The following is a 26,032-nucleotide window of genomic DNA, read 5'->3' as shown; positions in this document are numbered from 1 at the left end:
TGCCAGGTGCTGTGCCAGGTTCTGAGGCCTCATAGTTTCATGTAATCTTCATGACACCCCTTTGAGGTAGGTACTGTGGCTATCTCCTCTTTACAGATGAGGAAACAGAAGCTCAGCCAGTAGATTGGCTACGGTCACACACTGGAAAACAGCAGAGCTAGGCCTCTAACTCCTGAGGGCCCCAAAGACAGTGTTCTTTCCACCACAGCTCACTGCCTCCACCAGGGACACGCCCCTCAACTCCAGAGCCTCCAGTTCCCACGGTGAGGTAGGGGGAGCGGGGTGGCTCTACAAAGGCTCTTGGGATCTGCCTTTCTAGGATTTAGTTTAGGCACAACTCCTAAGGGCTCAGATGTCCCTGGGAGACAGGAAGACTCTCTTTAGAGCAACAGAACTCAAATCACATCTTCAAACATACGCTCCTCTGTCCGCACACCCAGAGACCCTTCTCAAGCCAGGCCAATCTCTTCTCTCATCGGTAAACACAAAGTGCACAATCCTGCTTTTCTTCCTGCTACACAACTTCTATTTACTTACTTATTTTTTCCTATCTATGCAGACTTCACCATAAAGCCCAGCTTAAGATCTGGGCTTTCTCCTTAAAGCCTTCCCTGATCACCCTCGCTGTTAGTTCTCTCTTTCCCCGTACCGTCTGCACCATTTATCTCAGGCTGCCTTCAGTGGTCTGTCCTGTCTCTCTGGCTAGTGCATTCCTTGAGGACAGGACCTGTATCAAGAACACCCTTCTCCTGGGACTTTCCTGGCAGTCCAGTGGTTAAGACTCCTTGTTGCCACTGCAGGGGGAACGGGTTCGATCCCTGGTCGGGGAACTAAGATGCCTCGAGGGGTGGCCAAACCTAGCTCTGTGTTGAACACTTAGTAGGTATTCAAGAATAAATTAAAGAACTATTTAATGTTCCATATTTCTGTTTTGCTCCTGTTATACCCCCAGCACTTAATTCAGTACCTGGCACACTGTAGGGACTTAATAAATGTTTGCTGAATAAATTAATAATGAATGGTAAAGAACGAATGAACTGAAGGAGGAGATCAAAGAGTATCTTCTCTATTGGACTGCTGGGACTCTTCCCAACTGGTGGTCAGGAAGGTGGAATGCTTCAGTGACTCAGCCGGACTTGGGGCTTGACCGAGCAGTTTGCTCTGTCAAGCCTGGTCCTAACTCTTGCCCCTCCATTAATGGACACGAGACCCTGAGCTGGGGCTGAAGAGGAGCTTTTTCTTTACGTGTTCATCTCAGGAGGACAGAGGTGAGTTACCCTCAGGACTGATGAGTCAACTCCTAATTCAAATGAGAGTCAAACCAGCCTGGAGATTTGTTTATCATTTGTCTGCTTCTTTTCCCTGTAGAATTAGAAATGGAATTAGAATTTGATCCCAAAGAGAAGCAAAGAAAACATCGCTATTTTAATACTCTCTAAGTGAGCTGGACTAAAAATGGATCCACCAAATGTAGTGTGGGATGCTGGATTGGATTCTGGGACAGAAAAAGGACATCAGTAGAAAAATTGGTGAAACCTATAGTTAATACTAATGTACCAATATTAATGTCTGAGGGTTGGCAAATGTACTGTGGTTATATAAGATGGCAACATTAGGGGAAACTGGGTGAAGGATGTATGGAGCTATCTGTATTATCTCAGCAACTTTTCTGTAAATCTATCATTATTCCAGAATAACAAGTTAATTATTATTAAAGTAAGAAAAAGAAAGAAAGAAAAAACAGGGAATTCCCTGGCAGTCCAGTGGTTAGGACTCGGTGCTTCCACTGCACAGGGCACAGGTTCGATCCCTGGTCGGGGAACTAGGATCCCACATGCCGTGTGGCCAAAAAAAAAAAAAGTGAAAAAAACCCATAGATCGACCAAGGCTGTCAGACACTCGGCAGGGACTCAGTTAACACCTGCTGATTTAAGAGGAATGAATCAACATAGGTCACCTGCATGACTGGCTTTCCAAATAGTTAGATGTTTCTAATGTGTAACCAACACATTCAGAGTATCATTCGATTTTCCATTCAGTTGTCTTCTACTTGAGTCCAAGGAATCGTTTGGGTAAAATAAATTTTTATCCCTTTGGTTTGAGAGGTTAAACATGTAAAACACAAGTTACTTTCAGTGAACTGACAGATACTGATTCCATCACAGTAGTAGGAGGTACAGCCACGACCACCCAGCAATGTCATTTCTGTACATTTTACAAAAACTTTTTTTTTTTTTTTGCATACATCATGTCATTTGATCTCACTTTCTTAACCAATGTGCAAATGATTGCTTGGCCCATGGAGTCTGGTAGGAAAGATGGGGTGTTGCTTGCAAAGCAATTCTGAAATCATGATTAGAGAGGATATAGAAATGTAGAAATGAAGAAAGATTCCAGTCTTGGCTCATCGTGTTAGCTAATCTCTCTGAACGCCTGTTTCCCACTTTGTAAAATAGGTATAAAAAAAGTATCTAATTGATAGGATTGTGAGAAGATAAAAGTAAATGGTTCATGCAAAGCTTTGGGCAAAGTACCTGGCACATTCCAAGCACCTGATAAATAGTATTATTAGTGTGACACTAAGATGTGAATCAGAGCACAGTTAATTCTACAGAAAACGCTGTCATCTCAGGCAGATAAAGAACTCCGGGAATGATTTTTGATGAGGATATTTTGATTCTGAAAGTGCACCTAGCAGCCTGGGCTGAACTTCAGGTTATGTCTGGGCAACACACACACACACACACACACACACACACACACACACACGCCTGCAACAGGAAAAACTGGTGGTTCTACTCATGTCTTAAAGAACTTTGGAGAGACTTCTAGCTCCAGTAATAGAGTGCTAAGCTAAAAAGGAACCTCTCCAGCTTTAGGAACAATATCATCATCATCATCATCATCATCAACAACAACAACCAGAACAAAGAGCATGATATAAAATAAAATCATGAGACATGGTTGACTTCACAAGAAAGAGCAGAAATGAAGAAGGAACTGAAAGCCAGTGTCATGAGAGAGAAAGCTGATGCTGTGATTATTAGACCAGAAACTGGCAGCCACAGGGCCTGTCATTCTGGGCTGTGTGAGGGGCAGTTGAACTGAGATGCTGCTTAAAGCCGGGACCCTCCAACAGCTGCTGGGCCAATGAAACGTGCCAATGGCTTGTCTCTGAGCAGGGCTCTGGGTGAAACAACACAAAGTCTCCCATAAAAACGCAAAGCCCCAAGCCTGTATCACCTGTGGTTTAGAGCTTGAACTGACACAACCTGCAGGGTGATTACCATCAAAATTGGTCCTGAGTTGCTGATAACCCTGGGTGCCTGGCCAGGGCCAAAGCAAACCAACTCAGACAGTCCTTCCACCGCCCAAGCCACACAGAATTCCCATAGAAAAACCAAGTCCTTGTGCAGATGAGCTCACAATTAAAGTATTAAAAAATATTAACCAGACCAGGTTGGAGTCCAGTAGTCTGTTTTAATAAGTTTAATGACTTCTCTAGGATGTTCTTCAGTTAAGTTTGAAAACTGCTGCATTACCTATGCTTTTCTATTTCAAGATCATTTTCTTTTCACTTGTTGATCCATTTATTCAACATTCATTCATCAAAGACATTTTGTGATGAATATTTGCTAGGCACTTTGCCAGGTACATCCATGACTTCTTTTGTCCCTCACCGTAACGTCCAAGGGATGTGTCCCCACTCCCAAGTTACAGATGGGAAAACTGAGGGGGAGGCAGGTCACCGGTGGGCGGAGGACCCACAGTGATTAGTGACAGAGCTGGAACACCAGCCCAGTCCCCCTTGTTCCTGGGATATGAGCTCTCCATCAACCCTGGGGTGTCTTGTCCCTCAACTGAGTGACAAAGACAGGCACACGGGTGACTGAGGAAAGAAGTCACCAAAGTCAAGCTTCTCACAGAGGCAGTGTCGTCCTCCCAGCATCCGCCCCTGAGGCCCCAGTGGGTCCACTACCCAGAACACACCTGAGCCACCTGCCAATGACAATAACTTCAGCCACACTTGGCTCCGGGGCCTCAGGAGGGGTGGCAGGAGCTGCCCAAGGCAGCACTGGACCAGGCATGGGAGGCAGACCAAAACACCTGTAGTATCCCCTGCCTCCACAGGAGGAGTTGTGCCGGGTCCTGCTGTGCCCACATTTGTGGGGTGGGGATCCCCACTAGTCCTCTGGCCCGCTCAGCTCCTTTGCAAGGTCCTTTTGGAACTCACTTCCTGTCCGGAAAGACAGCTTGTCTTCCTTCTGAGAATGCAAGCACATCTGTGTGCAGGGCTGTTGCACCTGCTGATCTCAGCCTGGAACACTCCCCTCTCAGAGTGCATGGCTCTCCCACCCTTCCTTCCACCTCAGAGTGGGCCTCCCCACCCAGCCCACCTGAAACTTTACCCTTTGATCATTCATCACACCCTTCACCTGCTTTATTTTCTTCTTTGAGCATGCATGCTGATATTTTTCTGGATGTTTAGTTATTTATGGCTTGATTTCACAAAGAGCATGTCAGCTTCATGAGGGCAGAGTGTTTTGTTCGGTGCTAGATCCCTAGGACCTAGAATGAGTGACTGGACAAATGGTCTATTTTATCATTGTAAATTCAGCCAGAATCCGGTCCTCAACTTCTCTGTCTTCACACTAAGTAGATTAGACTCAAACAGTGGCTTTCAAACTTAAAAAGAAAAAAAAAAATCATTGGAGATCAGGAGAGGCACAGAAAAAAAAATCATTGGAACACTTTGTTTAAGAGAAATTTTATAAAGAGTGGACAATAGCAGGGTTGTACTCATTGAAGCTGGGGTAAGGGCCCAGGGCTTCAATGTGTGTCCTCTCCCTGCTCCCCTGCTCCACCCTTCCTAACCCCACCTTGGCCCCCATAGAACCCTGGGGTTCCTCAGAACACAGTTTGGAAACCACTGGCCTAAGTGAGGTCCACTTCCAACCAGTCACTTCCTCTTCCAAAGTCTAAATACAATCATCCATAAAGTGGAGGAGTTGGACTCGCTGACCTTCCTTCTATGACATTCTAGTATTATACGTTATATCAGGTAAACCCCAAAGTAAAAACTGCAAAGACACATTCAGTGTCACACTTCCCAACGGCCAGCAATTGTCAGGAGTCTATCAGGCAGTTCTTGTTGGACCAGCAGTTTGTGGGAGCCATGGAACCCGTAAGATGTCAGATTGCTCAAACAATCTAGTTGATGGGATGAGACACAGGGTCTGAAACAATTAAGAGAGGATACTGTCAAGTGCTAGAGTAGGTGGACAGATTCCATAGATAAACTCGAGATCATGGAAAGAGATCCAGTGGGGTAAATTGGGAGGATATGTCGGGAAGAGGTGTTATCTCTGGAGAGAAAAACAGAAGGTCATTCTAGGTAGGGGACACAGCGGGTGCCGTGAGGCACTGCCCAGGACCTCTAGCAAGACTGGAGCACTCACATGCCAGCCGCCAGGAAGGCAGTCTGCTGATGGTTCAGAGCTGAGCCCCTTCCCAGCCAACACACTGGACTTGACCTGTGGGTGGTTATGGAGTCAAGGTCTGGGTCCCAGGCAGGGACAGAGTTTTTCCATCATCATCATATATCCAATTACAGCGATTGTGACAACGACTGCTAATTGTCCCCAGTATCTATTCTCCCCTTCTTCCTTAGCAGTTGAACCTCCAATTTTTAGCTGGACACATGGCCTCCCACAATAAAGTCTACATTTCCCAGCCTCCCTTGCAGTCAGGTGTGGTCATGTAACTAAGTTCTGATCCATAGGATGTGAGGTGACATGATGTGTGTCACCTTCAAGGTCTGCCCTGAGAGGGAAGAAGTGTGCCCCCCTTTCCTTCCCCAACTAGCTGGGATGCAGACATGGCGGGGAGCCCTCTTGGACTGTGAGCAACATGACGGAAGGAACCTGGGTCCTAATTCTGTGGAGCTACCACACCAGGCTTGGAGGGCTGGAGCGCAAAGGCCACGTGAGCGAGCAATGCTCTCGGGTCTTGTTGAGCCACTGCTATCCCAACCAGTGCAACTGCAGTATCAATCCGAGTTTGCAAAGCTTGTTCCCAGGGACCACTGCCTACCCCACTGCTGATCCCAGAGCCAGCTGTGGGGAGGGCTCAGCAGGCATTATTCCCACCCACTGCTCAGTAGCTGAGCTGAGGCTCAGGGTGGCCTGTCCAAGGCCACTCACTGCTGAATGGATTCCTGGGGCAAGAGGAAAGGGAAGGTGGACAGAGTTTGGACGTTGGGGTCAGACCAATTTTGGTTTGAAGACCACCTCCCTGTTTACTAAACCCTACTCTGAAAGACCACGTGAAAACAATGTGTGTGGCAAGCTAGGCTCACAGTCTGACTGTAGACACTTTTGTTCTCAGAATCCAGAGAGCCTGCTTCCTAGGCAAGTGCTCTTTCCCAGGGGGATTCTGGTCTCTGAGTCAAGTGCTCTCCGAGAGCGAGCTGTGGGAGCACCAAGGACTTAGTGCCTGACGGGAATGACGAGAGACTCTCAGAGGAGGTGACATCTGCGGTGGGCCTTGGAGGATGGGGAGATGCAACACAGGGGGAGAAGAAAGGGGATGGCATCCCAGGGAGAGAGCGTGAGCAAAGGCACAGAGATATGACACACCCTGAGACTATCGTGGACGTGAAGAGCTCTCAATCCCAGCCCTAATCATCATCACCCACCCTTTTAATACTTTATTTAGCAGTTTGGGTGTTTGGTGGGTTGGCTTTTTTGAGCAGGCAGCGTAAGAGGTATTGGAAAACAGTTAATTTTAGAGGCCAAAACAAAGTCACCTGATGAGCTCAGCTAAAAGTCAGCTCAGTCCCCTGTCCTACCCGCACCCAGCAGGGGAACAGCCACTGAGGCTGGTACTTCCCAGCACCATTCTGTGCCGTGAGACCAACCAGCCTCACTCCCCTGGGCTTCTCCTCAGGCTCACAGTGCTTACTTGCAGAGATACATGTTGCGAAATGTTCCCGCAAGAAAACAAAGCCTAGTGAGGTTACATGCAACTTCTATGCAGATTTTAAATTATTTCAAAATAATATAAAAAAACAAAACGAAGCAGGGTTAGGAGTATACAGATGAAACCCAGTTGGTAAGTGTTGATAATAGTTGAAGTTAGATGATGGGTTCTTGAGGATTCATTATATTATTCTCTCCAAGATGTTTGAAATTTTTCTGTTTTCAAAAGTTATTTAAGGACTTCCCTGGTGGTCCAGTGGTTAGGACTCTGTGCTTCCACTGTAGGGGGCATGGATTCAATCCCTGGTTGGGGAACTAATATCTCGCAGGCTGTGTGGTATGGCCAAAAAAAAAAAAAGTTATCTAAAGTTTTTAAAATGTACATGAATGTTCATAATGACATTATTTATAATAGCCCAAAGTAAAAACAACCCAAATGTACATTTCCTGATGAATGGATTTTAAAAATGTATTATATCCACACAAGGGGATATTATTCGACAATAAAAAGGAGTGAAGTACTGACCCATGCTACAATGGATGAGTTTAGAAAACATTATGTTAGGTGAAAGAAGCCAGACACAAAAGGACAAATATTGTATGATTCCATGTATATTAAATGTCCAGAATAGGCAAATCTATAGAGACAGAAAGTAGATTAATGGCTGTCAGACACTTGAATGGCGGTATTGAATGTTAACAGCTAAGGGGTATGGGGTTTCTTCGGGGGAATAATTAAAATGTTGTATAACTGATTGTGATGTTGGATGCACAACTTTGTGAATATACTAAAAGCCATAGAAAAAGAAAAACAGCCAGTAGAAGCTCTGAGCCATGGGTCTCCACAGGCTTCTCAGAAAAGCAGACTGGATGTGGGCTTGGGCTAAGGGCAAGGGATGGACCAGCCCCTGAACCAAGGTCCGTGTTCCTCATTTGTGACCCAGCCAGAGGAATTCACAGAATCTAGTCCAGTCTAAAGCCACTGTAGGAAAACTGTTTCTCTCTATCCTGGAAAAATACATATCCCACTAATAATCAGATACGGAATTTTCACTAGTCCAGGACTGTGGTGGGCATTTTACAGGTTTCCATAAGCAATGCCTGACCCGTTTCCACCGCCTGGTCATACAGTCCTGGCGTCTCAGGGAGGTAGTACCTCTTAGTTTTGCAAAGGGCACTGGGGCTTAACTGTGGCTGCACACCAGGATCACCTGGGCGTTGAATAAACACTGATGCCGGGTTCCATCCCCAGAGATCCTGATTTAATTCATTTGGGGGAGAAGCTTGGGCAGTGGACGTTTTAAAAGCTCCCAGGTGATTCAGATGTGCAAGATTGAGAACCATTGACTAAGTGAAGAATTCTTTAATGACTAGAAGAAAATATCAAAATTGTAGCATAGAGTATGGTAAAGTTTCTATCATGAAACTTCTCTTTTAGATTTATGTTCACCCTGGGTCTCAATACAAAAAATACTTCTCACTGTAGGTTTCAGTCTGGGAGGCTGGAGACCTCAGGTTGACAGGTCCTGTCAGTCACCGAGCTAAATGAAGGAGACTCACCAGTAGCAATCAGGTGCTTCCCAGCCTCTCCGTGGGCCTCTCGGAGGGCAGGTGCTCCCCTGCTTCCAAAATAGCCCTTTCCCACCTTGGACAACCCTTGCCGAGTCAAAAGCTGCCTTTCTGAAACTTTTGCATCAACTCCTGACACCAGGGGACCTGCACTCTTCACCACTCCCTGGAGACATCACATTTCCCCACCACGTGACTTTGTCCTGTCGTTATGCAGCGTCCTGGCTAGAAGCTAAGGCTCCTGTCCAAACTGTCTCTACCTGTCAAATTTCTACTCACCTTTCAAGCACTAGCTCAAATGTCACTTCCATGAGGCCTTCCACGATGGGAGCTGTCTGCTCCCTCCCCCTGCACTCCTCTGCCTTTTAATTTTCTAACATTCAAAAAGTTGGAACTTTTTGTATTGTAACGACTTGGTTACTACCTTGGGGTTTGAGTAGACTGTAAGCTCTTTGAGGGCATGGGTGGAGTTTCATCTTGTATTATATCTCTGTATCCTCTGCAGGACCCAGTATATGCTCAAAAAACACTCATTGAATGAATGAATGAATGAATAATTGGCTTGCCATGAAGTTTTTATGGGGGGGGAAGGTGCCAAATAGTAGCTTAAGTGGGGATGGGGTTTTAAGTCCATCGAATGTCCATTCTCTGATAAGACAAAATTATTTTTCAAAGTTATGCAAATGCAGTTTTGAGGCAAGTTCCTAGCGCCAGATTGGAAATCATGAATCTCCGCACTGGTTGTCAGGGAGACCAACTCTCCTCAGCTGAATAAATGAGTGAACAAACATTCATTCTCTAATGCATCTTTAATGAAAACCAGGCACTGGGTTAAGTGCTTTATAAACATTTTCACATGCCCCCAAATTGGCCCTATCACAGAACTAGGCACACATGGCCAGAAGATGGACCCGCTGCTGCCTAAGCTTCCACAGAACAAAACACAATCTGAGGACAGAAAAGCCCAGACTGGGAACAAGAAGAGGGGGCATGGCCTGGAGGAGAGAGGCCTGGGGGCCACATGTTGAAGAATTTTTTTTTAATTTATTAATTTTATTAATTTATTTTTGTCTGTGTTGGGTCTTTGTTGCTGCGCTCGGGCTTTCTCTAGTTGCGGTGAGCAAGGGCTACTCTTCGTTGCGGTGCGTGGGCTTCTCATTGCGGTGGCTTCTCTTATTGTGGAGCATGGGCTCTAGGCGTGCAGGCTTCAGTAGCTGTGGCATGAAGGCTCAGTAGTTGTGGCGCACGGGCTTATTTGCTCTGCGGCATGTGGGATCTTCCCGGACCAGGGCTCGAACCCGTGCCCCCTGCATTGGCAGGCGGATTCTTAACCATGGCACCACGAGGGAAGCCCAAGAATTTTTTTTTTTTAAAGAGACAAACCTCTAGTTATATGCAGATAGTATGATTCTTTACACATAAAGTATGAGATAATCTACCAAGAAACTTTTAGAACTATTAAGAATGTTCATGAGGTTGCTCAAAACAATATCATTTAGCAAAAACCACCAACATCCCTTTATATCAACAATAGTCAATTAGATTAGAAAATGCCATAGAAAAAAAGATCCCGGAACTTCCCTGGTGGCGCAATGGTTAAGAAACCTCCTGCCAATGCAGGGGACAAGGGTTCGATCCCTGGTCTGGGAAGATCCCACATGCCGTGGAGCAACTAAGGCCATGCGCCACAACTACTGAGCCCACGTGCCACAACTACTGAAGCCCGCACACCTAGAGCCCATGCTCCACAACAAGAGGAGCCACCGCAATGAAGAGAAGCCCCCGCTCGCCGCTACTAGAGAAAGCCCGCACGCAGCAACGAAGACCCAACGCAGCCAAAAAAAAAAAAAAATCCCATTCCCCATAGCAACAAAAACTAATAAATCTAAGAAAAGACACACAAAATCTTTATTGAAGGGCAAAAAAAAATAAAAGGCCAGAAGAAATAGAGAGATAGATAGACTATATTATAAACGGGAAGATATAATCTTAATCAAAATTCTAAAAGAGCTTTTCACATGGGGGAAAAAGAGGGTTAAGAATAATAGAGTCAATATTTGAAGAAGAAACTGAAAAAGGAGAAGACGACTGCCATATACGATGTACCCCTTATTACAAGCCTATAGTGATGAAAACAGTGTGATTTGGTGCAGAAATAGACAAATTCACCAAAAGAAGAGAAGAGAGACTCCAGAGACAGACTCTTGGGACTCCAGGAACTTGAATAAGCCAGAGGCAACCTTTCAAACAAGTGTGGAAAGGGCTGCCTATAAATAGTGTGGGGTAATTGGTTATCACAATCAAAAACTTCTATTTCTACCTCAAACTAGCCACAAAATAAATTTCAGATGGATGAACTTAAATATGAAAGAGCAAAACTATAAAACTTTTGAAAGAAAATATAGAAGTCATTGCAACAAAGAAAGATATTAAAAAACACAAATTGTAAGCGGAAAAGATTTATTGATACATCTGACTGCATCAAAATTGAAATTTTCTGAATAACAACAGACATGGTCAAATAAAAAGGCAAGTCATGGAATGGGATAAGATATCTGCAATGTCCATAACTGACAAATGATTCATGTACAGACTATATAAAGAACATCTACAAGTTGAAGAGAAAAGGATAATGGTAGAAAAAACAGGAAAAGGTCATGAGCAGGTAAGTTACAGAAGAGGAAACACAAGTGGTCGATAAATACATAGAGATGCTTAACATCACTAGTTATCAGGAGGTTCAGATTAAATAAGCAAAATAAAATGAGAATCAATTTCACATTGATCAGATTGACTTAAAACGCTGCGGTCTTGGGAGTTCCCCGGTGGCCTAGTGGTTAGGATTCTGGGCTTTCACTGCCATGGCCTGGGCTCAATCCCTTGTTGGGGTACTGAGATCCTGTAAGCTGCGCAGCACAGCTAAAAAAACAAAAACAAAAAAACTGTGCAGTCTGATAGTACCAAGGGTTGATGACATTGTGGGGAAATTAGAACTCATATATGCTGCTAGTGGTTAAATTGTTACAACCACTTTGGAGAGTAATTTAGCCAAGTCTGGTTAATTTCATGTGACGTGTACCCTAGGGAAACATTCCATGTGGGCCTGGGAGACACAAACAAGGATGCTCATTGTAGTGTTGTTTATAGCAACAAAAACTTGGCCGTGTCCATCAACAGAATGACTAAATGAACCGTGATACAGTCTTAATGGAATAAACACTGAAAGAGGTAAAAGAGGTAAAGAGGATTGAAGAAAGTCAGGAGACCGAGTCCTGGTTCTTGTTCTGTTTCTAACTGATGACAGGCTGTTATACAAGTCACGTGTCCCTCTTCATTGAATGCTCTCCCCAGATATTCTTGTGGCTCACTCCCTCCCCTCCTTCAGGTCTGTGTGCAAATTCCACCTGCTCAGAGAAGCTTCCCTGACCCTGGTATCCATACAACTAGCATCCACGCCCCCTGACACTGCTTTGTCAAGAAGCAGAGTGGCTTAAAGGCCAGGCTAGGTTCAAACACCAGGTTTATCAAGTACTGTTTGTATCCCCTTAGGCAAGTTATTTAAGCTTTCTGTGACTCAGTTTCCTCCTCTGTAAATGGAGATAATAATAGTTTTCACCTCAGAGGGTTGTTGTGAGGACTGAATGAATTAATACACCAAAGAGTTAGAACAGTGCCTGATACAGAGAAAGTGCTGGTTAATAGTAAATTGCATGGCAGTTAAAAGGAATGAAGTACACTGACGTGACGTGGATCAATCTCATAAACATGCTGCTGAGTGAAAAGAGCAAGCCCCACACGCATGTCACCCTTCCCTCCCAATTGCACACATGCGGTCCAGCACACGGACCAGCCCTTGGTTACACGGCCATCAGGTGTCCTTCTCATGGGTCTGAGTTCCTCTCCCCTGCTGTCCACATCGGTCACAGCCTGGCCAAGTCAGTTTTTGGCAGTATTTACTGAATCGATTGACTTGAATTAATTCTGAAAGTCCTCGAATGCCTGAGGATGAAGACGATGGTGTATTCTAAGAAGTTGAACTAAAGACATGAGGAGGGTGGCAGCGATGGAGCAGGTGAGCGACACAGGTACCTGGAAAGAGAGAGACTGCCAGAGGCAGGGTGTCTCCAAGGGTAGGATTCTGTGACTCCAGGACCAGAGAGTGGGGTCCATGGTGTGACTGAAACATCAACTGCTACATTCACAGACGTCTTGGCAAAAAAAAAAGATCTAGAAGGATCCAAGCAGAGCCCTTCCACTGGCTACAAGAGGGAAACTGGGACTGGGGACAAGGGGGAGGTGAGTAGAGGCTTTTTAAAAAAACTCTAGATACTTTTGCATTGTTTGAGAATTCTGTACAGTAAGAAAGAATTTACTCTGAATTATTAGCAAAACAAATATCTTGCACAAAAGAGGTACTCAGGAAATGGGCATTACAATTATTCTTTAAAACAAAGACTTCCCACCCAGCGCAGATCCCCAGGCAGGAAGGGGCCCTGCTCGCACCCTTCTTCACTCACTGCAGCTGGCCCTTCAGCAAGTCTCGCTGGCTCTACCTTCAAAGTGTATCCTAAATCCAACCGCTTCTCACCACCCTCACTGCCCAGGCACCTGCCCTGCCCATCCCTCGTCTCAACTTACAACCTTCACCTACTGCTCTCCTTGTTTCTCCCTTGCCCCCTCCATCTCACTCCCCCCCAGCGGCCGGGGTTCCTTAACAACCCAAACCAGGCAGTTGACATGTACCAAGTGCTTGCCATGTGCCAGGCACTGCGATAAGCAGGTCACTCACTTGCTCCATTAACCCTTTAACAACCCCGGGAATGAGATACTAGTAGAATCTCAGCTGGAGAGATGCAGAAGCTGAGGCACAGAGCATCCAGTAATTTGTGCCAGGTCCACATCATGAAGTGCCAGCACTGGGATCCAATCCCTGTGGATCGCGTGCTCTTAGCTGCCTCCCCACTTTGCCTCCCTCCCAGCAGCCTGTGCTCCCCACTCTCCCGGAGTGAAATCAGAGCTCATACTCCGGCTACAAGGCCCCACGTGATCTAGCCCCTGCCTGCCCCTCCAGCCTTATCCACCACCTCTCTCCTCCTCATCCACCACTCCCCAACCCCACAGGCTCTCCAGCTGGTCCTCTGCCTAGAACAGTCTTTCCTTACTGATCTTCTAATGGCTTGTTCTCTCGTTTCACTCAGGTCTCTGCTTGAATGTCACCTCCTCCCAAATGGCCTCCCTGACACCCTTTCCAAAATAGTCCTCACTTCATTCTCTGACCCTTTTCTGCTGTAATTTTATTCATAGATCTTACCACTTCCTGATATGACGTTATGAGACTACTTTTTGGTTGGTTATTATGTGTCTCCTCTCTCTAGAATTTCTGTTCCATGAGGGCAGGGACTTTGTCTCCAGGGCCTGGAACAGAGGCTGGCACAGAATGGTAGTGCAGCCAATGAATAAATGCTCACCCCCTCCCCAAGCCAAGGCAGCCCAGGGCTGCTCTGGGACCAGGTCTGGGCCTGCTGTGTGGAGCTGCTCGGAATGTGCCCACCCCTTCCACAGGATGGTGCTTCTGCCTCTGGGTGTGTGATCCCATCCTTCCCTCTGGGCCCTCTGGACTAGTGGGGCAGGAGGCAAAGTGAGATCTCCCATATTCCTTCCCAGTTTCCCTCCTCCGCCGGCCCCTCTGGCCATCCCTCCAGCCCCAGGGCTTGCACCTCCGGCCACCTGGAAGCTGGTCTGACGAATCCATCCCCACCAAGATGATGAACGTGCCAATTTGTCCTTTGCAAGGATATTTGCATTTTAAACGAGGCCACACAGGAGAAGCTCTTCACCCCAATGTATGACTGTGTCATGGTGTAACTTCCAAGCCCAGGATGTTTGAGAGAGATACCGCTTTTCCCTCTCCCAGACCTTGGGGGAAAGGGCATGGCAGGTAAGGGTGTTGAGGGAGAGGGAGAAAGGGTTCCAAGCTCACCCAGTGGGTCAGAGACTGGGACCCAGCAGACCCCAACCTCAAATGCTGTCCCACTCGACCCACCTCTTCCTTTCCTGCCACCCAGAAGGCCTGGCTTTGTTCCCCAAAGCATCCCCAAGCCATCCTCAGGCTCTGCTTTGTGGAATCCGTCCAGAGGCTCCCCAGGGAACCTAGAACAAAGGCCTTACCCATTTCAATCCCACAGATGGCCAAGGCTGCAATCACCGCACCTGCCGACGTCCCAGCAAAGCGATGGGCCGTTTCCAGCATCCGGGGGGCCAGGTCCCGAAAGGCATCCACCGCCCCAGCCTGGTAGAAGGAGAGGAATCCACTGCCCGAGAAGGAGATGGAATGAGGGGTATCTGGGTCCCCCTTGAACACCTGTTCTTCCATCTCTCCAGCCTGGGGCCTCCCGGGGTGGGGGAGAAAACCCTCAGCATTGGCCTGCCCAAGCGCAGGCTGCCCTCCTGTCGGAACTCACTGCCAAGCCTCTCTGCCAGCCCGGAGCCTGGAATGTGGCCGTCTCTCCCCAGGCGGCTGGGACACCCATGGGTGGCTCAGGCAGCAGCTGCCTGGGCCTGTTGAGCTACGTCAGTAGGCAGCCCCAAAGCCTGGTAAAGGGCCCAGGCCCAGGACGAGGTGCAGGAAGCCCTGATGGGTGAGCAGCGCTCTGGCCCTGCGCGCGCGCTGCTCAGCCTTCAGCCCCGAAGGGTTCACTCATCTGGTTGCAAAACCTCCAACGATGGTTATGGGATGGCGCCTCCCTCCCCAACACACTACAGTAAAGGAACTGACCTCCCGCCAGGAGGACGGTATCCCCTTCCCGCAGGGGCAGGGCTGCCAAGTTGGCTCTGGTTTTAGAGGGAAACACGGCTCACAGCACCCATGCCTCCACAGCGATGCCCTTCCCTGGGATCCTTCTCCAGGCTTTGTGTGATGTGTTACACAATTATTTTTATTTGTTCTTCTTACATAAGTGCCCCTTTGCTTATTCACTTTTTTATTCACGTTAGGACTGGCCACCAGCAAAGTTGGAAAGGAAAAGAGTTTTGGCTTCAGGGGCACCACCCACCACCGCCTCTCCATCTCCCACCTTCTTTTCTCCTTGGCCCTTTACTGACACACTAACTCTTAGTCAGTGCCCTCTCTCCAAGCCCTGAATCTTTATGCTGTATCCTAAATGTCCCAGAAGAAATCAGTCTGGAATCCCGATCATTCTGTTTGGGCTTCATACTGTGCACTGTTCTCACTTTGAAATGAGAAGTCTGAGATGCCAGTATTTAACCCCAAGGATGAACAGCTTGGGACGCCAGGTATGGGGGCATCTGGGTCAGGGCAGAGAGATGATTTGGAGCCCAAAGGGAGGTGGCGGGGGCACCAGGGTTAGCTCCAGGGAGCACTGGTCATGCCCCTCTGGAGCTGTGCAACGTGGCCCTGGCAAGGAGGGCCTCCCTTACAACTGGCAGATTTCACTGCCTTGAGGAGGTCGCAAAGCAGCAAAGTGGCAAGATCACATCTCCCCCTTCAACATTCCCCCAGGCCACCTAGAGGCAGGATCAGAATTGGAATCGACACACAGAGTCCCCTGCCCAATCCCCAATCCAGCTCCATACTCTGTTAGGATGCGATAGCCATACTGAACCCGCCCTGGGGAGCTCCCACCAACTCTGTCCGCCTTACTGATCCGTATTGGAATTTCACACTGGGGGCAGCGCCCGGTGATCGGTCAGGAGGGGGTTTTCTATCTCAGGTAGGTAGTTCCAAGTATATTACCTCTGTTTGAGAAGGGAACTCCTAACTAAATGTGTCTGCAACAGAGAAAACGCGTGCTCGCCCGTGTCTCTGCGCTTGCGTGTACGTGTGCGCATGCGCACACGGGGCAGGCTCACGTATGTTAAACAGAGATCTGAGGCAACCGACTGGCTGGGGTGAAGGGTGGGGTGGGGCTGGGTGGAGTCCAATCAGCTTTTGCAACACTGAGACCCTGCCTCCTTCCTGGGAAATCCGGTTGGCCTGTCCAGCTCTGCGCTGGGGGTCCTGGGAGATGGGAGGGAGTGGAAGCCCCATCCCTTAAGTCAGACGCCTACACTTCTTGGGAACAAGATAGACAAATGAGAAATAGCCAGAGACCCATACAAGGCAGTCTATAATTAAGTACCAAATTGTGCAGGGCTGAGATTCCTGCCAGAAAAGTTAAGAGATGAGGGTGAGTGGCGTGGGCTGGAACCATCAGAGAAGCTATGTGGTAGAGCTCTGGGTTGGGGTGTTTGAAGAAGCTGGAAGGAGGAGGGAGGGTATTGTGGCAAGAGCAGCATGAGGTCCTTACAGAGAGGGAAGAGGTGTGATGGCAGGCAGTTACACAGGATGAAGGGCCTTGGAACAGACAGACGTGGGTTGAAGCCCATCTCTGCTATTTATAGGCAGTGTGACGTGTGGTAACCGCTCCAGGCCTCAGTTTTCCTCATCTGTAAAAGGGACAATAATGCCTATGCTGTACAGGAACTGTACAATTTAAAATATAGCTGTAAAATGCCTGGCACGTGGTGTGTCTCATTATCAAAGGTCAGAAAGGGCCAAGGCTTCTGGAACAGATGGACCTGGGAGAAAAGGTGGAGTAGAAAGATGGGGTCAGCAGATGCATTTGCACTTGCAACATGCAGGAGGAGCTAGGAGAGTTCTCAGGCAGGAGAGTCTTGGAAGGGCAATGAGACAGGCTGGAGGATAAGGAAGGAGGATAGTGCTGCATCCTCCTATGGATGTTGGTGGCCAAGCAAAGGTGGCGGCTCACAAAAGATAAGTTAATGAAGCCATTGCCTCAGAGACTCTCAGGACCTGGGGACTGGTTGGATGGGCAGGATGAGTCATGGCTGATGCCTCATTTTCAGCCTGGGTGCTGGGAGGGGTGGGGCTGCCTTTGGCAGTCTTGGGAAAAATGGGACAGAGCTGGGGAAACTGGATAGAGTATGAGTTTACTTTAGGACATGTCTGAGATGACAGGAGGACACTGGAGCTTTGGAGGAGAGGCAGGGAAGGCTCCAGAGACAGGGCAGAGACCCCTGCCATTGAGTAGCAGAGAAGGGTGAGCAGTTGGAGGTGGGCACAGGGTCATGTTGAAGGAAGACAACCTTGGACAGGTATGCTCCTTCCCGGTCATCTTGCTATTCCCAGTGAAATAGGAGGCAAGGCCACTTGTTCTACATGGACTGCAGGGCCTCGAGAAGGCTGGGGGCCCACCACCCTTTCAAAGACAGCACTGTGTCCTGACTCGGTCCCTGGCACCTTGCTCTTCAGGCCTGGCTGTTGGATTAGGCCATGGTCCTCACTGAGGAAGGATAGTCTTCAGTTCCATAGGGACAGGAGACCACAGCAGGTACAGCAGAGCCTCTACGCAAACAGGCAAACTAGAAATTCACGATTGCACTTAGGAAGGCCCCATTGGAACTGTTAACATGTTCCCACGTGCTGTCCCTGGCAGAGTATTCTATACATCTGACGAGGGCTGGGGGAGGGCCGCAGGACTCGCCCATCCAGTTCCTTGGTGTTAAGCGATTGAGAAGGTTCGTCTCATTTCCTATTGTTCCTGACATTATGCTCAAAGTCCTAAGAACTCCAAGTGGATGCCATCAAGAAAGGATCACATTCTGACATTTCTGCATTTGATTTTTAAAGTCGGCTCATAATCCTCTCAGGTGTTTTACACTAAGTTAATGCTGCTCTTATGACTCATCAGCCTCTGAGGAAATCACATGCAAGAAACTGAGACTGCTTATCACACACAATTCCAACAAGACAACCCAAAAGGAACTTATAGAAGAACCTAGAGTTTCCCTAAATATAAAATATGTGAAACCACCCAGGGCACATCTCTTGGGGAAAAAGATGGCATTGAGATTCTGGGTTAGCTTTTCATTGATGGTGCACCCCCCTTTACTTAAATCTTGTAAAATGTTTATTGAGTGAAGAACGTGGTTGTTTCTGGATGTGAAAGAATATGAAGGTCACAGCATCGCCCATGAGTAATCTTGCCAATAGTGTTTAACCTGAATCTAAGGGAGGCCTAACTTCTGGTTACTGTGAATACAGAGTATGAAGGAACAAGTTAAATGATGCCAGGTGAAAACAAAGACAGGACTTTCCTGGCGGTCCAGTGGTTAAGACGCTGCACTCCCAAAGCAAGGGGTGCAGGTTCGATCCCTGGTCAGGAAACCAGGATCCTGCATGCTGTGCCACGTGGCCAAAAAAAAAAGAAAAGGAAACAAAGACAAAGTGAAACTGGGAGAAGGGCTGGTAGATAACTTGTTGCTACACAGCAGGCATTCCTGGCCCACTGTTCCTTGCCCACTTCCCTACAGAGCAGCTGAAAGGTTAGATACTTGATTTCCAAGCCTCCCTTGCAGCTAGAGTCCATCATAAGACCCAGTTTTGGCCAATGAGAAGTAAGGGGGAATCTGCTGGGTGGCTCCCAACAAAGGTTTTCCTCCTTGATAAAAGGAGAAAGGTACATAAGGAGAGCCCCTTTCACCCCATCCCCCTTTCTTCCTGCCTGAGATGCTATCCTGTGAGAACAAGGAGGATGGAGCTATGGCAGCCATCTTGTACCCATCAGGGGAAACAGGCAGCCACAGCCACACTGAGTGTATTAGTTATCTATGGCCGTGTCACAAATTACCTCAAAATTCAGTTCCTTCAAATAACAAACGTTTATGATCTTACACCGTTTCCAAGCATTAGGAACCCAGAAATGGATTAGTTCCAGGCTTGGGGTCTCTCATTAGGTTGTAGTCAAGCTGATAGCTAGGGTTGCAATCATCTCAAGGGTCACTGGGGTGGAACAATCCACTTCCAAACACACTTTCATGGTTGCTGGTAAGCATCAGTTCTTAGCTGGCTATTGATAGAAAGCTTCAGTGCCTCGCCACATGGTCCTCTCCACTGGGCTGCTCACAAGATGACAGCTTGCTTTTCCCAGAGTGAGATGTGCAAGGGAGTGAGAGAGAATAAGAGGGATAGAGAGTGTGAACCCCCAATGGAAGCCGTAGTCTTTTTATAACACTGTGAGAAGTGATAACCATCCCTTCTGCCATATTCACACCCCTCCTACATTTTGCCAGGGTTGGTCTATGTGACCAGAAAGTGGGGATTCTTAAGGGACAATTTGGAGGCTGGCTACTTCACTGAGGATAGCAGAAGAGAGAGAAAGAAAGAGTCTGGGTCCTTGAGGAGATTGTTGAGTGACTGTACCAACCCCCAAACCATTTGTACCCTTCCTGTTATATCAGATAATTGAATGCCTTTACTTTTGAAGCCAATGTGCATTTGATATTTGCTGCTGAAAACCTCAGGACTAATGCAAGGACTATTCAGTATTTCTAGTAAAATGTAGAAATATCATCTTGAGAAGAACAAATAAAAACTAGTTCTTTGTTTTTAGGAAAAATAAAAGAAATACTTTAAGGTATAGTTTATTATAGCTGAAATCTGATTCATAAAAATTCTGAAAAATTCAATCTGAAAATTTCAGAAGAATTTTATTATACCTTTTAGAAATTGTTTACCAACTATTACCTTTGTTAGAATAGAATATTTTTCTCTTCCTTATTCCTCCTGAAAAACAAGTGAGGTTCTGCTAATTAATTGAACAGCCCTCTAATATAGCACTTGACTTTTGAGGTCTGTGACTTAATTTTTGAATACTTGATCAACATATACGTATATCCTCTGTGGGGTACAAGTTTTACACCTTTTCTAAAAAGTCAGTAATTAAAAAAAAAAAGACAAGGCGAGAGGAGAAAATTTGACACTCTTGAGATGGGGACAGAGCTTGCTAGCACCCTGTCATGTCCTTTTACATGACCTTGAGATCATTCATGCAGCCTAAATCACATCTTATTCTCATTATGAAACAGCTTAATCATACAGTAAAGTGCTGAAAATAGAATAGCAAACAACCATGTACCTACCTGACAGATTGAACTAATCTTAACATTTCATCATATCTTGGACAAATACTTGCTTGGTTTTAAAGAAATGAAACATCATAGGTAGAGGTGAAACCTCCTTTGAACTCTTTCCTAATTTTACCCCCACTCTCCCTCCCATGGGAAAACCATGTCCCAGATTGGAGAGAGTCTTTCCCTTCCCTGTTTTTATATTTTTATTACATGAATATGTTTTATAAACAATATATAGTATTGGGGTTTTTTTGTTTTTATTTAGTTATTTATTTTTGGCTGTGTTGGGTCTTCGTTTCTGTGCGAGGGCTTTCTCTAGTTGTGGCAAGCGGGGGCCACTCTTCATCGCGGTGCACGGGCCTCTCACTATCGCGGCTTCTCTTGTTGCGGAGCACAGGCTCCAGTCGCGCAGGCTCAGTAGTTGTGGCTCACGGGCCTAGTTGCTCCACGGCATGTGGGATCTTCCCAGACCAGGGCTTGAACCCGTGTCCCCTGCATTGGCAGGCAGATTCTCAACCACTGCGCCACCAGGGAAGCCCTAGTATTGGTTTATAAATATTTTAAATTTCACATAAGCAAGCACATTGACTTATTCTGCAATTTGCTGTTTTCATTCAGCGTTGGGATACATGGCTCTGGTCTTTTCCATGTTACTGCTTTGGTAACCTATTATGAGACCATGGGGCAACATATTCATTATTCTCTTGCTGATGGACATTCAGGTTGTTTCCATTGTTTTACTATCACCAACAGTGCTACAGTGAGAACCCTTTTATACATCTCCCTTTATATCATATGGGAAATGCTCAAGGTCACAATGTGGGTATACCAGTTGTAGCCATGGGATTTTAATTTATGGAGGTAACTGAGTGGTGACATGGAGAAGCTAATGCCAATGAAAGAAAATTTTTATTATTTACACCCTGATTCAAGGGGGCTTGCCATGCCATGCAGGGCTATATGGGGAAGCACCAGGTTTGGTCAGGAGGCAGACGGGATGAGGGGAAATCATGGCCCAGAAACTTGTTTGTGTTTTCTGCAAGAAAGGCAAGGCAGGGCAGAGAAACAGCTTAGGATTGGCTGATTTAAATAGTGTCAGCAGGCTCTGGACTATAGAGGTGGTCTCAAGTTGTCTGGAACCTAGCCCTGGGTGATTAGGGCAGAGGAATATTGCTTCCTGGAGTATAACAGCCAGATAAAGGAGGTGGTTCAGAGTAAGGGCTCTGGACTGGTTACTTTGCTGTGAAAGGTGTGCTTTGAGCCCTTTGCTATCACTAAGAATTGGTTAACCCTGGGAGGGGTGGTCTCTCCCCAGTCAGGGAGGCCAAATGCCAGACCATCAAGAATACACACAATAGGAAAATAGGGCACTTCTTCCATTTGACCAGTTGTCGCCAAATTGCTCTCTGGAGTGGCTGTGCCATTTTACACTCCCAGACAATAAGAGATCTAATTGCTTCCCTTCTCTTGGTATTACCAGATTTTTAAAATGTTGCCAATCGGAAGGGTATGGACACTATCTTATTGTTGTTTCACTGATATTTTCCTGATTATTTACGAGGCTAGGCGTCATTTCATATGTTCATTGTCCTTCTTCTTCTCTGAATTGCTTATTCTTAGCCTTTCCCCATTGGGGTGTGGACAGCGTTTGCCTTCTGTTATTAATGTGTAGACATTGATACTAATAATAGCTCCATTGAATGCGTTGCAAATATCCTCTCCCAGTTTGTGGCTTGTCTTTTAACTTTTTTATGATGTCTCTATGGTACAGAAGTTTAAAATTTTAATGTAGTAAAATATATCATTCTTTTCCTTTATGGTTTATATGCTTGTGTCTTTAAGTCATAAAGATGCCTTCTCATATAAAAGAGAGTCTTGGTTATTTTAAATGATTTAACCATCAAGCCTAAGCTATTTGTTCAGTCTCTATTGAAAAACTGCAGTCTGGTGGGCTGTTTGGCACCATCTGTTTTAAAATAAATGCTTGTAGGAATTTATCCTGCAGAAATACCCACAGGAGTCCCCCCAGAACCCCAATATATGCACAGGGTTGTTAAATACAGCACCAATTGTAATAGCAAAAATCTAGAAGCAACCTAAGTATCTCTCAGTGGAAAGCTAGTTAAATTAATTCTGGTATATATTCATTTACCATATAATGTAACTCTCTGCAGCCATAGAAAAGAATAAGGGAGATCTGGATGTGTTCACATGGGAAGTTCTCCAAGATATATTGGTAAATGAGAAAAATTAAAATTAAAAAGAAAAAACCCCAAGGATCCAAAGAATAAATATGCTACCATTTATGTCAAAAACGGAAAAAAAATTCCCTATGTGTATGCACGTAAAATTTCAGAAACAAAACTACTCACGGTGGCTACTTCTGAGGAGGAGGACCAGGATTTGAGGGTGCGAGGGAAATGCATTTTTCATTGCCAGTTTTTTCTGTTCTCCTTGTTACTTCCATTACAGTAAACAAAGAAGAATTGCTGTAGGTGGTCCCCATTGCTGTAAGTTGCTATTTGTTTTGGCATTTGAAATATTCTGAGGTGAAGAGGAGAAGAAATTGAATTATTAGAAACGGGACAGGAGACTGGGCATCACTGGGACAGTTTGATTACATGTGTTCTGCAGCTGGGTCTGAAGGCATAAGCGGCAGTGCTTGCAGCAACGTGCTGGTTGATGAGATCCAGGCTTGCCTTTGTCTGGGGGAGCGGGGAGTTGTCTGGGAACCAAGGGGAAGTGGTTGGGAGAAGCAGGAAATGAGAGGGAAGAGGGATGGAAGGTTGGGGCAGGTCTGAGCCAGTTGGATTCGCCTAGGTCCCTGCAGCCCCAAGACCAGCTGTCTGAGTCTTGCAGTCTGGGCCACCGTAGGCTCTGGGTCCCCTTGCACTGTCCGGCTGCAGGGTAGGAAGAGGCTCTGCACCCCCTCCCCCAGTGGAGGAGGAGAGCTCCCACCTCAAAGGTACTGGTAGGCAATTCTCTGGAGAGGAAGAAAAGCCAGGCTCAACCTAGGAAAATGCTCATCCAATAAATGGGAATTAAAGGCACCCTGACTTTATCCTTGTTGAGATTTAAGAAGGGAGAGGGATTGGGCCAGCATTCACAGAACAAAGACAAATTGTACCCCAGGGTTGAGTCCAGTGACCTTCCTCAGGACAGTACAGTGTAGGTGGTCAGGGACCTGGGCTGTCTGGGTTTAAATCATAGCTATGTTGATTCCAAGTTACTTAACATCTCAGTGCCTTAGTTTTCGTATGTATGGGAAAAGAATACTCATCTCCTAGAGGGTTGTCCTAGTATATGGTAAGTGCTTACAAAGTATTAACCATTGTAATTCTTTATTTACCACCTCTGTAAATTCACATAACTGGCGTCCTGGGCAGTGACATAGTCAGCACTGGGGGTTGGATCTGTATCTGAGGTGGATGCACGTTAACCAAGCTCGCAAGCCTGATGAATAAGCTGTAACCAACTCATTCATTCACACCGGCCAGTGCTTGTTGGCGGATCTGTCACCACCTTGATCTCTCTTTTCCCCATGTGGGATCCCCGACTATACTCAGAGGCCCCTTGGGGGACTGGGAACCCTTCTGTGCTCTTATTCATTTCCCTGGCTACTCCCGCTGCGTGACCGTCAGCCCCGTGGGGGAGGGCACTTTGGTACACTGGAGGATGGCAACTCATGGGTGTCAAATAAATACTTGCTGAATGACTAAATGGTCATCACGTGTTCCATGTCATAACCAAACACTGGAAACAACCTAAATGCCCAACAACAGGGAGTTGTTATTAAATTGTGGCCCAGTCACCCCACAAAACCAAACAGTCATTGAGAAGGATAATTATAGCAATTGTATAAAAAGATAGAGAAATGTTTGTGATGTAATCTTAGCAAAACAAAAGAAATCAAAATGGTCTTGGCATGATGTGGATCAATCTTGATATTTTGTTAAGTGAAAAAGCAAGATCCTGGAAAAAGAGTATGAGATGATGCCATCCATGTAAAAAAGGGGGCAAAAAATTGAAGACTTCACTTGCAGCTCTAAGCACAAAATACCTCTGACCAGCAAACAAGTGACTGAAAACACCTGGGCCTCTAGGGAGGGGACAGAGAAGTGGACATTTGGGAACAAGTCACTGACAACTTTTCTACCCTCTAAATGTTGAACCAGGTGAGCGTGTTTCTGATTCAAAAAATCAAATAATTTAAAACACTTCCTGGTACGTAGCAAAGTAAAATAGATTAATATCTTTTTTCCTACTATATTCCTCAACTCTAAGGCACAATTCTAACCCACATTTTAAAGTTTCCATTATCAGAATATATCTCAATCAATGGGCATTCTTAATAGGTTCTTGTGGTGGGTTTTTTTTCCCCCTAAAAAGCTTTTACTAAATCAATGCTGAGGCTTAAATTTGATGGTATTTTAGAACCAAGGAAATATAGTACAGAAAGATGTGTCATCTAGAAAGGAACTATAACAATAAAAACCATTGTGTGGTGGGATTGTGGGGATCTTCCTTTCTCAAAATGGTGCTTACTGGTAATTTTACATCATCTTTTCAATAGTTTTTTAAAAACATATTTTAAACTGTTTTCAGGAGATAATAAATGTTTTTAGAGGGAAGCATCCCCCAGCACCGGGGTATAGAGCGCCTGTCAAGCAGTAAACCCATGAAAATCACCACTTCCTCAGCTTAGTTTAAATAATTATCAGAGCAAAACTCTGGGCCCTAACTTAAGCTATGGTTACAAGGAGAGACCCATTGTCCTTGGATATTTCCTGAGATACTCACCTTCCAGGAACAGTTTGTCAAACCCAAGACAACACTTACTTGGCCACCATGGGTGTCTATATCAGCAATCGGTTCAGACCTTGAGCTTTGATCATATAACATGTGGGATACACTAACAACGGTCCAAACTGATGACTTGAAGTCTGTCAGGAACTGACTATTAGTAAATTTCATGTTTGCAAATTGCTGCAAACCCTTGTTACTCAAAGTGTGTGTGAACAAGCAGCAGCAGAATCTCATGTCCCAGGCCTACTGAACCTAAGATCCACATTTTAACAAGACTCCCAAGTGATTCATATGCACATTAGAGTTTGAGAAGAACTACTGTAAACTGTAAATTGCAATATAGATGTTAGCTGCATTATTATTAATGAAAACAAAAAACGAATAATAATTTCTTAATCTGTTTTCAGAGACCTTCACATTATCATCTCATTTGGTTTTTATAGCAATACTATGAGTTAGAGGTTTTTTTTAAAAATTTATTTATTATTTTATTTTTGGCTACATTGGGTCTTTGTTGCTGCGCGGGGCTTTCTCTAGTTGCAGCGAGCAGGGGCTACTCTTCATTGCGGTGCGGGTGCTTCTCATTGCGGTGGCTTCTCTTGTTGCCGAGCACGGGTTCTAGGAGCGCTGGCTTCAGTAGTTGTGGCTCGCGGGCTCTAGAGCGCAGGCTCAGTAGTTGTGGTGCATGGGCTTAGTTGCTCCGCGGCATGTGGGATCTTCCCGGACCAGGGCTCGAACCTGTGTCT

General features: G+C 46.0%; 2 protein-coding genes across 14 annotated transcripts in view; both read right to left on the bottom strand.

The window, feature by feature from the left end:
- PNPLA1 (patatin like domain 1, omega-hydroxyceramide transacylase) overlaps positions 1–21,778 on the bottom strand; it is a 62,627-nt gene extending 40,849 nt beyond the window's left edge. For all 12 annotated transcript variants that reach the window (XR_014232538.1, XR_014232539.1, XR_014232540.1 and 9 more), the window contains exon 1: positions 14,718–21,778. Coding sequence is in view for 9 of the 12 variants with exons in the window: in XM_082346688.1 (XP_082202814.1) it covers positions 14,718–14,922 (205 nt within the window). In the remaining 3 variants the exon portion in view is untranslated. The remainder of the gene's footprint in view (positions 1–14,717) is intronic.
- Positions 21,779–21,895: 117 nt separating this feature from the next.
- Positions 21,896–26,032, bottom strand: part of BRPF3 (bromodomain and PHD finger containing 3) — a 57,122-nt gene continuing 52,985 nt past the window's right edge. For both annotated transcript variants that reach the window (XM_082346665.1, XM_082346662.1), the window contains one exon: positions 21,896–23,024. Coding sequence is in view for 1 of the 2 variants with exons in the window: in XM_082346662.1 (XP_082202788.1) it covers position 23,024 (1 nt within the window). In the remaining variant the exon portion in view is untranslated. The remainder of the gene's footprint in view (positions 23,025–26,032) is intronic.

This window comes from Balaenoptera borealis (assembly GCF_965194805.1).
Source record: "Balaenoptera borealis genome assembly, chromosome: 12".
Taxonomy (NCBI): Eukaryota; Metazoa; Chordata; class Mammalia; order Artiodactyla; family Balaenopteridae; genus Balaenoptera; species Balaenoptera borealis.
The sequence above is the reverse complement of the archived record's forward strand: the minus strand, read 5'-3'. Positions and strand labels throughout refer to the sequence as shown.